Below are 14156 nucleotides of genomic sequence, written 5' to 3' on the forward strand. Positions count from 1 at the left end.
GGATGCACGGGGCCTCTTATATCTGATCTAAGTTCTCCCAATCACAAAACTCACTCAATTGCATGTGTGCAAAGCTTGACAGATACAGTTGACATTTCCTACTATGTAAGACAACTCAATACCGCATTTTACGCTGAAGCCCACAATCTCCCCTTGAATTATTTTAGAGCTACTTAGTTTGGATATTAACATTTATCTGTTCATAAAGCCAGAATTTGTGGCAGAAAAATTAAACTTTCAACAGACCAGCAAAAATACATGAATAAATGAGAAAAATGTTATCTGAACTAAAGAAGATAACTTTACTATTCCAGTGTTACTTGCTCATGGGAGAATTTAGTTTTCTTTACAATGCTAGATCAAATAGGAATAATTTATCGGTTTTTGCTGAAGGTGCCATCACTACACGCATAAGCATGGGTGGAACGGAAACTGCAGCTAGAAACTTTATCTCTCTCTCGGAAACTGGCAGATAATACCGTGCAAGTTACTTTTTATTCCATTTTTCAACTGAAGCACATGGATCATCCCACCACTAGCCGAGCGCACACCTCCAGAAGACCGGGCTACTTCTGTGGGGCAAAGCTACGAGTAGCGATCCCCATGGCATTACAGGAAAAAAGAGCAAACCGGTAAGAAGCACAAACGGTACAACCACCTGATTTTGAAGGTATTTCTCTCCAAATCCCATGGCTTCAAGCATCACCTCACACGGAGCATTTCCTACCAAGATGTGCCATTTACAGCGATTGTTTCAGCGACCAGTTTTTAAGCAACACTTTTTCCACAGCTGCCTGATGATTACAGATATTTTTAAAATCGAATTTCATAATGGGTGCTGCACAGTTAGGTGGGAAATGCCTCCAGAAACATATCAGAGGGGAATGACTAGAGTTAACACTGGCCACAAAGCTGCAGCAATCAATTTTTTTTTTTTTTTTATTGGTGATGATTGGAACATAGGAGAAAACGTGGTTTATACAAAATAAATTTGGATCACTTGCATCTGAATTTACCCACTATTCTGCCATGTCAGAACTCTTTTCAGCCAAGTAATTTACAGAATATTATAAAACAAAGTTATGAAAACTCCACTGCATGAAATAATCTTTCCAATTATAAACAGAAAACTTTAAAATAGTCTTTGCAGATCACCAGCTCTGTTCTTGTTCTGATAACCATTTCCAAAATTCACATTAAACATTTACCAATGGAAATCATGCTGTTCAGTATTGGGCTGCTCAGTACTCTGTATCCAAAACTGCTTTTTTTCTTTAGTTTTTGGTCAATTACCATAACAAGATTATTATTTTAAATTGAACTAATTCATTAAATGACTTCTTCAAAGACTGCCTGTGAAGCTGACATCAATTCTTCACTGTGAAATGGGTAAATATTTGGATATAGCTCTCTAGAGTAGCTCACAGCACTGGACTTCGAATCCTTCCTCCTTACCACCCAACACAAGATGTAACAATTCAACAAAACTGAAAGGCAGAAAATTTCAAAACTAAGAGAAACATCTTTTTCATACAATGCCTAATGGCCATGTAATAATCTTTACCAGATTTTGTCGCAGTCATAAACTAAGCAAGATTGAGAGACTCTAACAAGGGGTGGGGAGACGAGGCTTAAATTCAGCAGTGATTTTTAATGCTGTTCTTCACATTGCATGAACTCTCTATATAAGTTTTCAGAAAAAGAGACAGAGAGAGGACAAAAGGTAAGCAACAGCAGCGAGAAAAAAAGAGGAGATAAAACCATCAAAGTCTGTTTTTAGAAGTCCTTCATGCTCTTCTACTCTTGTAAAGTCGATTAGATGTTCACTGTGAAGGAGCAGATTAGAGCTGAAATGCTGCAATTAGAAAGATGTGGTTTTAGCGTGGATGCAAGTTATTTTCTGTAAGCACTAAACCCACCGCAGCCTGCTCCCAGCATCTCCAGCATTCAGCTTCAGGTTTCACTTATACTATGGTGGCACAGGCCAATGAACTGTGCCTTTTGCATAAAACGTGTGCAATTTCTGTCCGCTTTTTGCTGTGTAACTGAGCCAGAGGATCCCCAGTGGAAGAGCAGATGTTACTGCAGCAATCGCAGGCGGACCCAGAGTATCCCGGGGGTATTTATCCAGGGACACAAACCACAAACTTGCCCAAGAGCCTGGTACCACGTCAGGCAGGTCAGTCCTTCCCACTTCAGCCTTCACCCCACCATCCACGCCGGCCCCGCCAGCGTCAGCTGGACTATGCCTATACATTTGATACAGTCCCACGCGTGGCTGTCGACTTTCTCATGAAAAGTAGGACCTTAACAGATAATCATTTCTTGTTAAATAAAAATCCCTCTTCACCCCAGCTGATTGTCAGGCAACAAGATAAAAAGCAGCCAGACAGGATTGCCTAGCACTGGATAGTGCATTTAGGATGTGCTGAAAATCCACAGCAGAAACAGCCCTCATTGATCCTGGGAGAGTTTAGAAAGGGAATATATTCAGGCAAAGGAGACCCCCTTAAAAAAAAAAAAAAAAAAAAAAACAACAACAACAAACAAAAAAACCCAAAGTCTGAATGCTTTTCTTTTATATTTGTAAATGACACTGCAGTAAGCTTATGCAGACCATTACGTTAGGATAAGCATCATCATCCTTTTCAGGCATATCTTCTACCCTTGAATGGGAGTTATTAATGCGTTACACACAGAGCTCAGCAGTTTTGCTGCGCCAAGGCTTCGTCGCATACAATAAACAAACTTGCCGGCTGAAAGAACTACTGTTTCTTTGTGAAGACACTACGCTTTTTCTTTACTGACTTCTGTTAAATACCCTCATGACTTCAGTTCAAGTTACCCTGTTGAAGCTACTCCTGCTTCTCTGAAAAAAAGGAAACAAAACTCCCCATATTGGACTTGCTGCTAAATATATATGTATGTGTGTGTATATATATATATATATGAGACTGTGTGTGTGTATATATATCTATCTATATATATCTATCAGCTGCTGAAGGACAACATTTCCTCCCTCTAAATTCTATATTTGGTCCTGCTCCAGTCCCATTTTAATTCTATCAAGAACATACAGAGTCATCATGGATGACCAGAAACATTAATCTCGCTGATAATTTCATTTCTTTACACACGACCAGTCAATGTAGCAACAAACTGATAAAAACTCATTTTTCCAATTTATGTAACAACAGTTAAAATAAAAAATATTTCCTCCCTAATTACTCATCAACAGAAAACTAAAATAACTTTTTTAACAAAAATTCACATTAGTCCTTGAATAGAGAATCAGTTTTACGATATGATTATTAGGAAATTTTTTTTGACTTGCAGTCTCCAGGAAAACACCCTCATACAAGCCAATCCTGTGCACACCAAGAAAATGCTGCGCTGTAAACATGCTGCACGGCCAAGAAGCAAGACCTGCAATACTCTAGGGCTGTACAGAGCCTCCTGTTAACTGTAAAGGATTTAAAATGCCAAACTGCTATTCTTAAGAGGTACTAATCATATGCTATACACGACCTCTACTGCCCAAACCCTATTTGCCTCTCAAAACAGATGTGACTTGTTTTAGTTGATTGTTTCAGAAGCATCAACTAGTGGCAGCTCCACAACTAGTCTGTAGTTTTCTTAAATCAGTACTAATCGTGCTCCTTTAAAACTTTGTGGGAGAAAACCTGATGAAGAGACTCGCTGTGAGAGTATCCCCAGGTTTTGAAGCCCAGTTTTTCAAACTCTATCAGCTGGTCTGATCAAGGATGGCATCTCCCTGCTCAGCACACCTCTTTCTTTAAAATAGAGGCTAAAAACCAGCATGGGTATGTTCTTTACTTTGCAATATTGGCAGTTGTACTTTTTTCTTCCCAGAAGGCTGCTTTTAAGGGGTCTTTTTAAGGGGTTGGTGGTCTTTCTTCTCCCCCCCCCCCCCCCCCCCCCCTCTTTTTTAAGTCTTCAAAACCATCTTTTAGAATAGCTTAAGATGAATGGAATCCTGTGATATTTCATCTCTTACATAAAAGCCACAGTTAACAGATAAAGAGCCGAGTGCCTCATACACATCACTCCTATCTTCTCCTTACCGCCTACTTACGGGCTGCAGGATTTTCCTACTTAACGATGCAGGGAAAGGTTTTCAACATGAAGCCAAGATTTCTGGAGTGTTAATGATGGACAACTGGTCACCACAGCTGTTAATGCAGAGCCAGACTCTGGAGACATCCTTACAAAGTGGTTTCGAGACTGTGTCCACATCAGCTAGCAGCTGGAAGGAGGGTTAGCAATGTTGGGGCTTATACGATTTCTGAGGAGCATAATTTTGACAGCACTTGTTGAGCTGTGTAATTAAAAAGCTTTTCTAATGCAAAGGGCTCAACAATCTTTCAAATTTGCATTAATCTTCTAGGATGTGGATTTTGGTGAGCAAGAGGGGAATGAAGCCTGAGAGCTGTTCTTCACACTCCCCCAATAACTGAGGTCTACAGAAAGACAGCAGTCAGTCTTTTATTACAAATCAAGAAAAGAACGTCAACTCTGCTTGCTCCAAAACAGCAAATGGCAAAGGCACGACGATCCAGCTGTTCTGACAGCGGCTCGATGGCACTAATTGCTGCACAACAGGCAGAAAGGAGTTTCTGCAGCAAACAACAACTGAGTATTTTTTGAGTACCTACGATACACGTGCAGCCTCCTGGAAGAAGAATTGTTTCATTTCCTGGTAAGAACTGCAATCCTGCCAGTATTTTTTATTTTCTTTTATTTATTTAAAGAGTCTGCATTTCAACCTTTGTCCTGTCTGTGAAAGGAGAAGCCAGCTGCAATCCCAGATGTTTTGTAGAGGTGGACTTTGTGCGCTGCCAGAGAAGAGCACAATGATGGCCAGTGGCCTGATTTGTTATTGGTCCTACAAGAGGTGAGAAGTTATTCCTCAGCAGCCCAAAGCCAGGCTCTCTTCCCGCCTTCATCATCACCATCATCATCACCTTCTACAGCCGCAACCGAGGAGACTTGTACGCGATGAACTGCAGTCAGCATGAGCTGCCAGATCCATTTCACGTTTTGCCACGGGTTATTTTTGCAATTGTCAGTACAACTACCCTGCCATTTCTCAGGCTGATGAAATGAGATTTATCTTCCTGATTTAGAATGGAGGAATAATTAAAGAGATCTAAGGCCAGAGGAACTAGAAGTAATTCTTCCTGAGAATATGCTTCAGTACTTCAAAAATTATGCAAGATAAATTTATCTTACAAAATATAATATTAAACTGTTGAAAGTTTCCCCTCAATTCTGAACCTTATCCTATTTAATAAGACAGTGACTGCAGATAAAACACAAGGGAGAAAAAAAATACCTCCTCAAAAATAATATTTGCATACCGCAGATGCAATTCTCCCAAAGAAATAGCAAACAAATAGCGGAAGATAATTCAGTTTCAATGTACTATTTGAACAACAAACACAAAACAACCTGACTTGAAATTGGTATTTGGCAGCCCAGGGAGGGGGTGCCCTTTGCGGACTGGGGGAGATGGGGAAAAGCGGCGGGGGGGGGGGGGGGGTCGCTGCTCTTCTCATCTGAGTCAATGGATTCAGCTTGCCATGACTGATGCACGGATCAGATTGTGTTATTACAAGGTATTCTCCATGTACCCCAAATTCAGATTCCTTACAGCTGTATTAATAAATATGTTTCAGATTTAATGACTCAATTTTTGGCTGGATATCTGGTCGAAGTTATCAAGAAACGGTCAAACACTAATAGGACAATGCTAAGTTTTTTGGGTTTACCCAAAGCATCTTCATTTCCTCTCTCTCCTTGGAATAATTCATACGAAGAGTTGCATCTAATTCAGAGTTTAAGCATACCCCATAACAAAAATAAAAAAAGGTGCAAATTTTTGTTACACTGCAACACAGCTGCCATTCCAGGGCTTGCGAAAAAGCATGTGCTCTACGGCCGATCTAATTAGAGCTTCCTTTCCCCCTGTTGCAGTGCATTTCATTTAACACCACATTTCTCTCTGTGCTATTTTTGTATCAATTCTCTTTCCCTCGGGCAGAGTTAAAGGTATTCTTAAAAAGCTTCTGCTCTGCTTCCTCCCCTGTGGTCTTCAGTGGGTCTTACTGCAGTTTCACATCTCACAGGTTGGTCACTCCGGATGGGATCACCGCTCTTGCCCGGTTTACGTGACCTTTCCTGGACTGCTCCAGGGAAACCATGGGACAGAGGAAAATACGAACATATCTCAACAGTAAGAAACCAATTTTTATGATGAGTTTCTTCCAATCACTTTCATCATCTGCTTAAATACCACTGCTTGACCTCATATTTTTCTGACCTTGAGAGAGAGACGCATTTGCTTTTCTGAAAGTCACACTTTTCAAGTCACATTTTATAACCTTCCTTTTACTATTAGCTGGTGCTTTTGCCTGGTGAGGTGCAGGCAGCGGTAGGCAGGGCTGCCAGACGCTCAGATCTCTGCCAGAAACATCCTTAGAGGACCAGCTCCCAAATACGAGGATACAGGTTGCTCCCTGAGATAACCACTGCGCACCGTGTTCTCAAAAAGACATATCGTATAGGAATTTATGCAAACCCTGCTCTCACCTTCAACAACACGCTTTTCTAATGGATAAAGAATTTAAAGTTGATAACTAATAATATATTTGCTGCTATTTTATATTCTCCAAGAGGAAAGAGAGGAGCTAGTATTATATAAGGGCATTTAAATTCTCTATTAACGTTTAAACAGACCTCATAAACCATGCATGTGGTCTAAATAACACAAGATTTCATGTTTCATTTCATGGGTAATGGGAATAGAACGAGACGTTCATTGTGTACACAAAATGCAAACCTTCCTAGGAAATTTGTGTTCATTCAAAAATCTGAATGCCCAGCTCCAATGCCAAGTGTCTTCTGATGATTAGTGTGAAAAACGTTGAAGTATATAAAATGAATTATTGTGCGTATTTGCTTGGGATGGGGTAGGAAGAAAATGCAGTTAAAGCTTTCAGTTTCTGGGAACAATAAAACAGCAAAGCAAATGGATTCATATGGGGCTGAACTGTAAAACTGATTTTTAAAGAATTATTGGAAGACCCGGGATTACTTTTACAGGTTTTTCTTCTTGGATCATAACCTCTCGAAATTGCAGCCCCCTCTCACTTCGGAGCACAAACTATCTCTCCTGACAGGTAAAAAGTTCTGCACCACACAGAAGTAAAGAGCACTTTTTTCTTTTTTACTTTTGGGGTTTTTTGGAAAGAATTTTGCTCGCAACTCCTGACTGTCTTTCTGAAACTGTCACCCAAATGCCTTTTCTTTTCTTTTTTTTTTTTTTTTTTTTTTTAAAGCTTTGAGATTCAGGGTTTCAGTGAGAACTGGTGATTACTGGGTTATGCTTTCTGAATGCCACACAGCAAGAAAAATTGCTGTTAACACTGGAAGAATGAAGCAACGTTTCCTTGTACTGCAAAGGCCATGTTCAGGAGAGGTAACATATACCTCCCAACACTCCCCATTTTGACTACGTAGGCAGGGAAGGGAATTTCCTTAATTAGAACTAAGAAAATTTTTAATTTGCTTTTTTGTGGGTTTCCCCACATACATTAAGTTAATACAGTATAATGTAGCATTGGCTAAACAAAAGAAAAAAGGATTTGAGTTATAACTTGAGGTTAACAGAAAATATAATCACTTCCCTGTGCACAAACGATTTAAAATACTAGTTTAAAATCCTGAAATGCTAATGTGACTTTTTCTTATCTGTAATCAATGCTGGTTCTCACACAATAATACTTTACATTTTACGTAGTTAGGGCTGGAGTTCACCAAAATAGAGTGAATTTTCAAGTTAAGTATATGGCTACCAGGACCAAACTTTATTTTTACAATGATTTTCCCAATAATATGATCATCATGTAAATGAAGTTGTCTCAGACCACTGAAGTCAGTACCATCACAAGAATTTGCTCCAATTTAGAGCCTCGAGCAGTTTAACAAAAGCAGTTTAACACCAAGGAAATCCAGCTGTGCCCAAGTGACAAAGCTGGAGGTGCTGGGACCTCTCAATTGCAGCGAGTACAGGAATTTACCTCCAGCAAAACACTGCATTTTCCCCTTCCTTTTCATGTCCAACGTGGCTGAACTGTTACTCTAAAGCTTTTCAGAAAATTCAGCCCTCTGACCTTAAAAGTCTGAATTCAAGCAGTGTAACTTTGCTAAAATTATAAGCTACTAAATGCACAATATTAAAAATCTTTGGTGAATCCAGGTAAATCTTCTCCAACTCCAAGAGATTATGAGAAACCGATGCCAATATCCATGAAGGGCCACTGTTCCTTGCATCTAGCTGGAGCAGGATACGTTTCAGTTTCCAAGATGAAAGCTATACAACCATTTCATTCCAGCTGGTTTTATGCAATTTAGCTGATGAAAAGCTAAATTTCTCAGGCTGCGCTGTGGCAACAAGCATTCTCTCCAAAGATAAGAGGAATACATTGAGGGAACCACTTCTCTTTTTGAATTGATAGGGATTTTGTAAGTAAAATGGCAGAAATAGTATAATCTAGAAAATATAAAAAAAATCTTCAGATTGTAAAAAAACCTTGGAATTCCAGAGAGACATAACTAAAAAACACTGAAAGAATATTTAGCCCAACCAACCTGCGAGGAAAAAAGTGCAAGAGAAATGCTAACTCAATAAGATCTTTAAAAGATTCCCTACGGAGATCAAAAATACCTTTTCTATATCAAAAGACAAAAAAAGACAATAAGGAGCCGGGCTGGGCTCCTCTCCGCATTTATAAAGACAGTCTGCGAATGGTGCACGAAACCAATTTCAGGAGCTGAATTGCATTTTTAGCTTTGAAAAGGCTTGATTAAATTTGAAGGTGGAATGGACTCAGTGCCTGAGCTGCCCCACTGACTTTATAGGGGTGCTGGCTCTGAAGTGTGGTGGCACTAATTTCAATATGAGAGCTGTTAATGTGGGCTTTTAGGAGAAAAGAAACAGCAGGTCTGGTCCCTGAATTTCCTTAAGTTTTTTTTCCCCTCAAACACGGTACTAGTGCATAGAGACTGTGCTCACATTTTGCTTAATTTTCTTCTAATTTATTAGTAGTACTTTACCTTGCAGCCAAGCTGTGAGCAATTTGCTGTCCATAAGTTACGTGTGACCCGGAGACCTTTAAGTTCTCCTGCCACTGCAAGAGGCATAATTTGCTCCGACCCTTCTGCAGCACAGTTCCCCTTTCTCTTCCAAGTCAGTATTTTGCAAAGCTCGCTGCCTGGGCAAACAGCAGTGCCCTTCACAGCTGCTTCTGACTTAATACCATAAAATTGCCTAACAACTTCTATACTCCGTGCACTAACTCACTCAGTATTGCTCACCATACGTGCTCCCAGTGAGCTGATGTGAAAGATGTGCTCTCGCTGCTTTCACAACTGGGCTTTTAAAAAACTCGTTATCGCATATGTGATAACCCATGAATCTCAGCAATTTACCAAGACCCAGACGTGCTCTACCAAATCTAACATCCCACTTTGGCTTTTTACAGTACACAAGAGCCTGCATTGTTTTGGTTTTTTCTTCCAAGAGAAAGTATTTACCAAAAAAAAATGCTTTTAACTGTTTCTGAAGAAATATTACGCAGCGAAGTGCAAGATGAAATCAATACGTGTTGGGGAGAGTTGTAAGCTGTTTGGTGAGTAAAGGGATGCATTACACGGCAGTGACTGCTGTTTGTAAGCCTGCTGTAAGAAAGAACATTTTTGTGCCATTTTGGAAGATATTCAGGGAGAACCTTAAAAAAAAAAAAAAAAGAAAAAAGAAAAAAAAAGCCACAAGGTGTAAGTGCTGCCATGCTTTGGTTCCCAAGAATAGACTGTTTGTACATAAATTCAACTGCATTTGGAAAAAAAAAAAAAAGACAAGAACAGTCTGTTTTAGCAAAGCTGTGGTTTCATGATTACCTTAAAATGTGGAATACCACTAAAAGAAAGGCAGCTTTCTGCCCCACTCCCAGCCATGCTTTGCCTCCACCCTAATGAACTTGTGGCTCAAAATTAATATACATATTTTCTGGAGGGTTAATTTTCAGTCGGATTAGTCTACTAATCTGGTTTATCAAATGGCTACCCAATGTGTAGTGCTGGTGCAAGGATGTGGACTTGGCAGACAGTGCGGGATTAACTCTTTGGGCAATAGCACATTTTGCAGATAGGCTTAAGTCAACCATGAAACTACATCTGGTTTCCCTCTCCCATCATTCAAGTACACAGATAACGAGTTTAACCGGTCTGGGGAAAAATCCCATAAAAATCTATTACTTAGAAAACATAATTTTCTGGTGCCACAAACTTACAGGAGATAACATGTGATCATTTGATGATAAAAGGTTAAGCCAAATCTTGTATTCTTGTCCATAGTTACTACCACAATGATTTATCCTGGGACATGTACTGTGTTAGCTGACATACTACTTAAAAGCGGCAAAAACCCCACAAAACAAAACCACCCGGAAAGAAAAGGTGTTCCTGAACCTTGCTAGATAGTTTTCTCTTGAAACAGTATTTGCCTCTAAATGCCTCAAACAAGCCAACGACTTCCAAAGTCAATTAAACCAATACACATGCATATTTAAATTTATGGTACCTCGTCTACCCTGTTTTCTTTTGAAGGTGTTTACGTGGTGTCATTTATAAGAAATGACCCTAAAGTAATAACAAGGCTATGGAAGCAGAGTTTCCCACTTTTTTCCTATCCCTTTCTTCCATTCTGAAATCCCAGGCTTTTAGTCTTTCAGACGTTAAGTAAGTGGCACGTGGTGGTGTACCGCCATGCTTAGGGTGCCCATATTTTAGCATCTATAAAAATCTCATTTCTACATTGCTTTTAGGCCTGTGACTGTCCAAAGTGGGATTAAAAAGGAAACCTAATCTAGTTATGCAATGCAGCCTGGGTTGCCAAGAGATGCTGTTTTAACAGACAATATCCCAGGCTCTGTGCAGTCCGGACTTTCTGGAGCAACATTCACGCTGCCAGCTAGCGGGAGAATCCTCCAGGGACTCTACAAACCAAGACTGTATTTCTCCATGTGTCTATACAGACAGACATACAGACCACCTCAACAGAATGTTTAACCCCAGAGAAGTTACCCAGCAAGAAAAAAATATGGGGCAGCAAAGGAGAATAATTCCAGGCAAGCAGCTTTTCAGTAAAGCTTTAATATTTTTAATCCTATCTCTTGTTTCTGTCCTGCTGTTACCAACTTGAGGGGGAAACTTAGCAGGTTGTTAAAAGACATCAATAAGATATGTCACAGCATCATTTAGGAATCTTTTAAACAGCAGACATGAAATTAAATGAAGAAAACGTTGATATAATGCCAAAACAAAAAAATTCAGTCATTAGCAAATCCCAGGTAATGCGAAACCCAAACCAGTGCGTGCACGTGTGTGGGCTACGACATTCAGGGCAAAGTCCACCAAGAGAGATGGGATCCACAGCCACTTGTCTGCAGACAGAAAGTATCATAATTCTCTTAACTCCCAAGTTCTTAAGATCTTCAGAGATCAGACACCTGATTTTTACTTGCAATGAATCCTTTGAAATAGCAGAAATGGCTATGATGTCTTGGAATTATGTGGTACTTTAAACCCAAGATTATTTGCATTGTAATGACAGCAAAGAATCTTTTTTTTTGTAAACATATTCTCCAATAATCTTACAGTTGTACAATTTTGTAAGAAAGGGACAACAGACTGCTGAATTAACCATTCAACATCATCAGAACCAGTTTTTCCCACAGGAATTGTCCATTTAGGAGCAGTAAGTCAAACGAAAAGACAATTTTTGTCACGCTTAATGATGATGACTACAGAAAGGAGATTTCTCTTCGGATAACGAGAACACGAAAAAGGCTGTGACATGCATGTACTGTGTGTGTCTCGCTCTAACCTAAAGGCAAAAACGTTTCTTTCTTACCTGCTACTGAATTTGGCCGTGGCATAAGGTAAAGAGGAATAGACTGCACTGACTGGGACAAGACCGTCTCCAGGTTCCTCTCTGGGATTTTGTTCAGGCTGTAGGTGGAGGCCGTCATGTTCTCATCCACACGGTATAAGCAGGAGTCCATGCTGGATTTCTGGGACTGCCAAGGTTTCAGGTTTCCTCCAGATCCAAGTTCTTTACTGCTTTCCCCTCCATATTTAGTGCGTTCCACATTTTCTGAGTAGCTTGTCAAAGTAGCTTGAAGGAAGAAATTATAAACAAAATGAGTAACAAAGAAAGAATGGCTTGCACACACACTGCTCTATGCCGAGTTGTGCAATGCAAGAGCCAAAAATGATGTTCATCATATTTTCCACATTCACATAAATCAGAGATTATGGAATTTAGTTTAACGATACTGTTTCTGCTTACTACTTCTAAAAGAACATTTAGGCTGTAATGTTTTGGCTCATACTGTTAAAAGCCATTAGTAATTACAAAGAATATTAAAAATTATGTGCAGCATTGTATTTGAATACACAATTCCAGAAACAGCAGAAATTATTAAGGAAAGAACATTATCAGCGATCCTCATATCTTTTAAATTGCATCGTAGTTACCACCTTTTCACGAAACGTCTGCAGAAGTTTATAACCTTGCAATGTCTGACACTGAAAAGCCATAAGCACAGAAAGCCCCCACCTGACTTGCATGAACAACCAGCTCTTATGGATTAGTTTGGTTCAGAAACTGAACCCAATATCTCATTTGACTGACAGCAGGTTTTTACGAAGCTTTAACTGTAATCCACGCATTTCCCCTTACATTATTTCATTTTACAGATGAGGATTGTTGCTATGTTGACTTTCACATTGGGAAGTGACAATACCATACTGATCCACACCACTAACATCTTCTCCCCGTTGGGATTTCCTCCTCTGGATTCTGATGCAGTTATCCCCTGGCTGTAAGTCCCTTTGGGCTCTTGACTTTCCTTTCATCTTTAGTCTCCCACATACTCGTTCAAGGTCATAATCAGACCTTTTAGTCATTGAGAGAAGGTCCCAATGCCCATACCAGCTTCTCTGAGTGTGTCAAACTTGCCTGCTCCTTAACTTGGGGGGACGGACGGAGACAAAAGAATAAAAAAAAAAAAAAAAAAGAAAAAAAAAAAAAAGAGCTCACAAACCAGAGCTCACTATCCTCTCATCACCCCAATCACCCACATTTCCACTGCTATTCAAAACCCTGAAATTCAACTCGACCCCGAATTTTCTGAAGCCCCGGACATGCCCTGGGCTTGTAGATCTACTTGCTAAATCCACTGAAATCCGTCATTTTCACTTAGCAGTGGTAAATACCTTTCCCAGTCCAAATTCTCTGCTAATTTCTGTGCCATCTGTCCCTGGACACAACAGCATGGATCTACGGCTTCTTGTCTGCAACACAAATCACACTGTAATGTCTCCTCAGGGGCAGCCGCCTTGCCTTCAGAAAAGCCCATTCCTGAACCAAGGGAGATGCTGCCTCATTAACAAACAGCACCACATTAATTTTTATATTGATAAACACAAACAGTAAATTACTCCAAATGCTTAAATTACTCCATGCTTTTAGGCTAAAGCTTTTTCTAGGCCAAGTTTTAAGAGTAAGCAGCCTAGAAAAGAAGTTCCAGCCAAAGAGCACCTAAAGGAAGATGCAGTTTAACTGCAAATGGGTAAGGGTTATTTCGTTTGTTTTTCTACATGCACCCAGAAGCAGAGAACTACATATTTTAGCCAGTTGTTTACATGTTGAGTACAGGAATAATTTCACTGCCTAACATTAGGCGTTCAATTTAAATTCTCAGAAATACCCATATAGACCTGGCAAAATATAAAAGTGATGACACTTAAAGCCAGGGGCTCTGGACAGCTCTCCCTACCGAGTTGCCGAGCAGACTGCTGGACTCTATCCCCAGTGCAAAACCATGAACTTCAATGACCAAGGACTAATCTGGCTTAATTATACATGTTAAATGACATTATAATAGGAACCATAATTAACTGCTTACATCTAAAGTCACAAAGTCATCATTAAAAAAAAAAAATTGAAGACCCCGTCATTCTCACTGTGCCTGCTCTTTACCCCTCCCAACAAACTCCATGCAGCTTCA

At 39.8% G+C, this 14156-nt stretch overlaps 1 protein-coding gene across 17 annotated transcripts in view; it reads right to left on the reverse strand.

Annotated features, from left to right (window-relative positions):
* The window catches only part of TANC2 (tetratricopeptide repeat, ankyrin repeat and coiled-coil containing 2), a 290145-nt gene that overhangs the window by 78399 nt on the left and 197590 nt on the right, over window positions 1–14156 (reverse strand). For 16 of the 17 annotated variants that reach the window (XM_030021416.2, XM_030021420.1, XM_030021407.2 and 13 more), the window contains one exon: window positions 11996–12259. In XM_030021416.2, coding sequence (XP_029877276.1) covers window positions 11996–12259 — 264 coding nt within the window. Of the gene's footprint in view, window positions 1–11995; window positions 12260–12624; window positions 12724–14156 lie in introns of those variants that run through there. The other variant, XM_030021427.1, reaches the window with a different exon arrangement.

The sequence above is a fragment of the Aquila chrysaetos genome, chromosome 8, assembly GCF_900496995.4.
Source record: "Aquila chrysaetos chrysaetos chromosome 8, bAquChr1.4, whole genome shotgun sequence".
Classification (NCBI taxonomy): Eukaryota; Metazoa; Chordata; class Aves; order Accipitriformes; family Accipitridae; genus Aquila; species Aquila chrysaetos.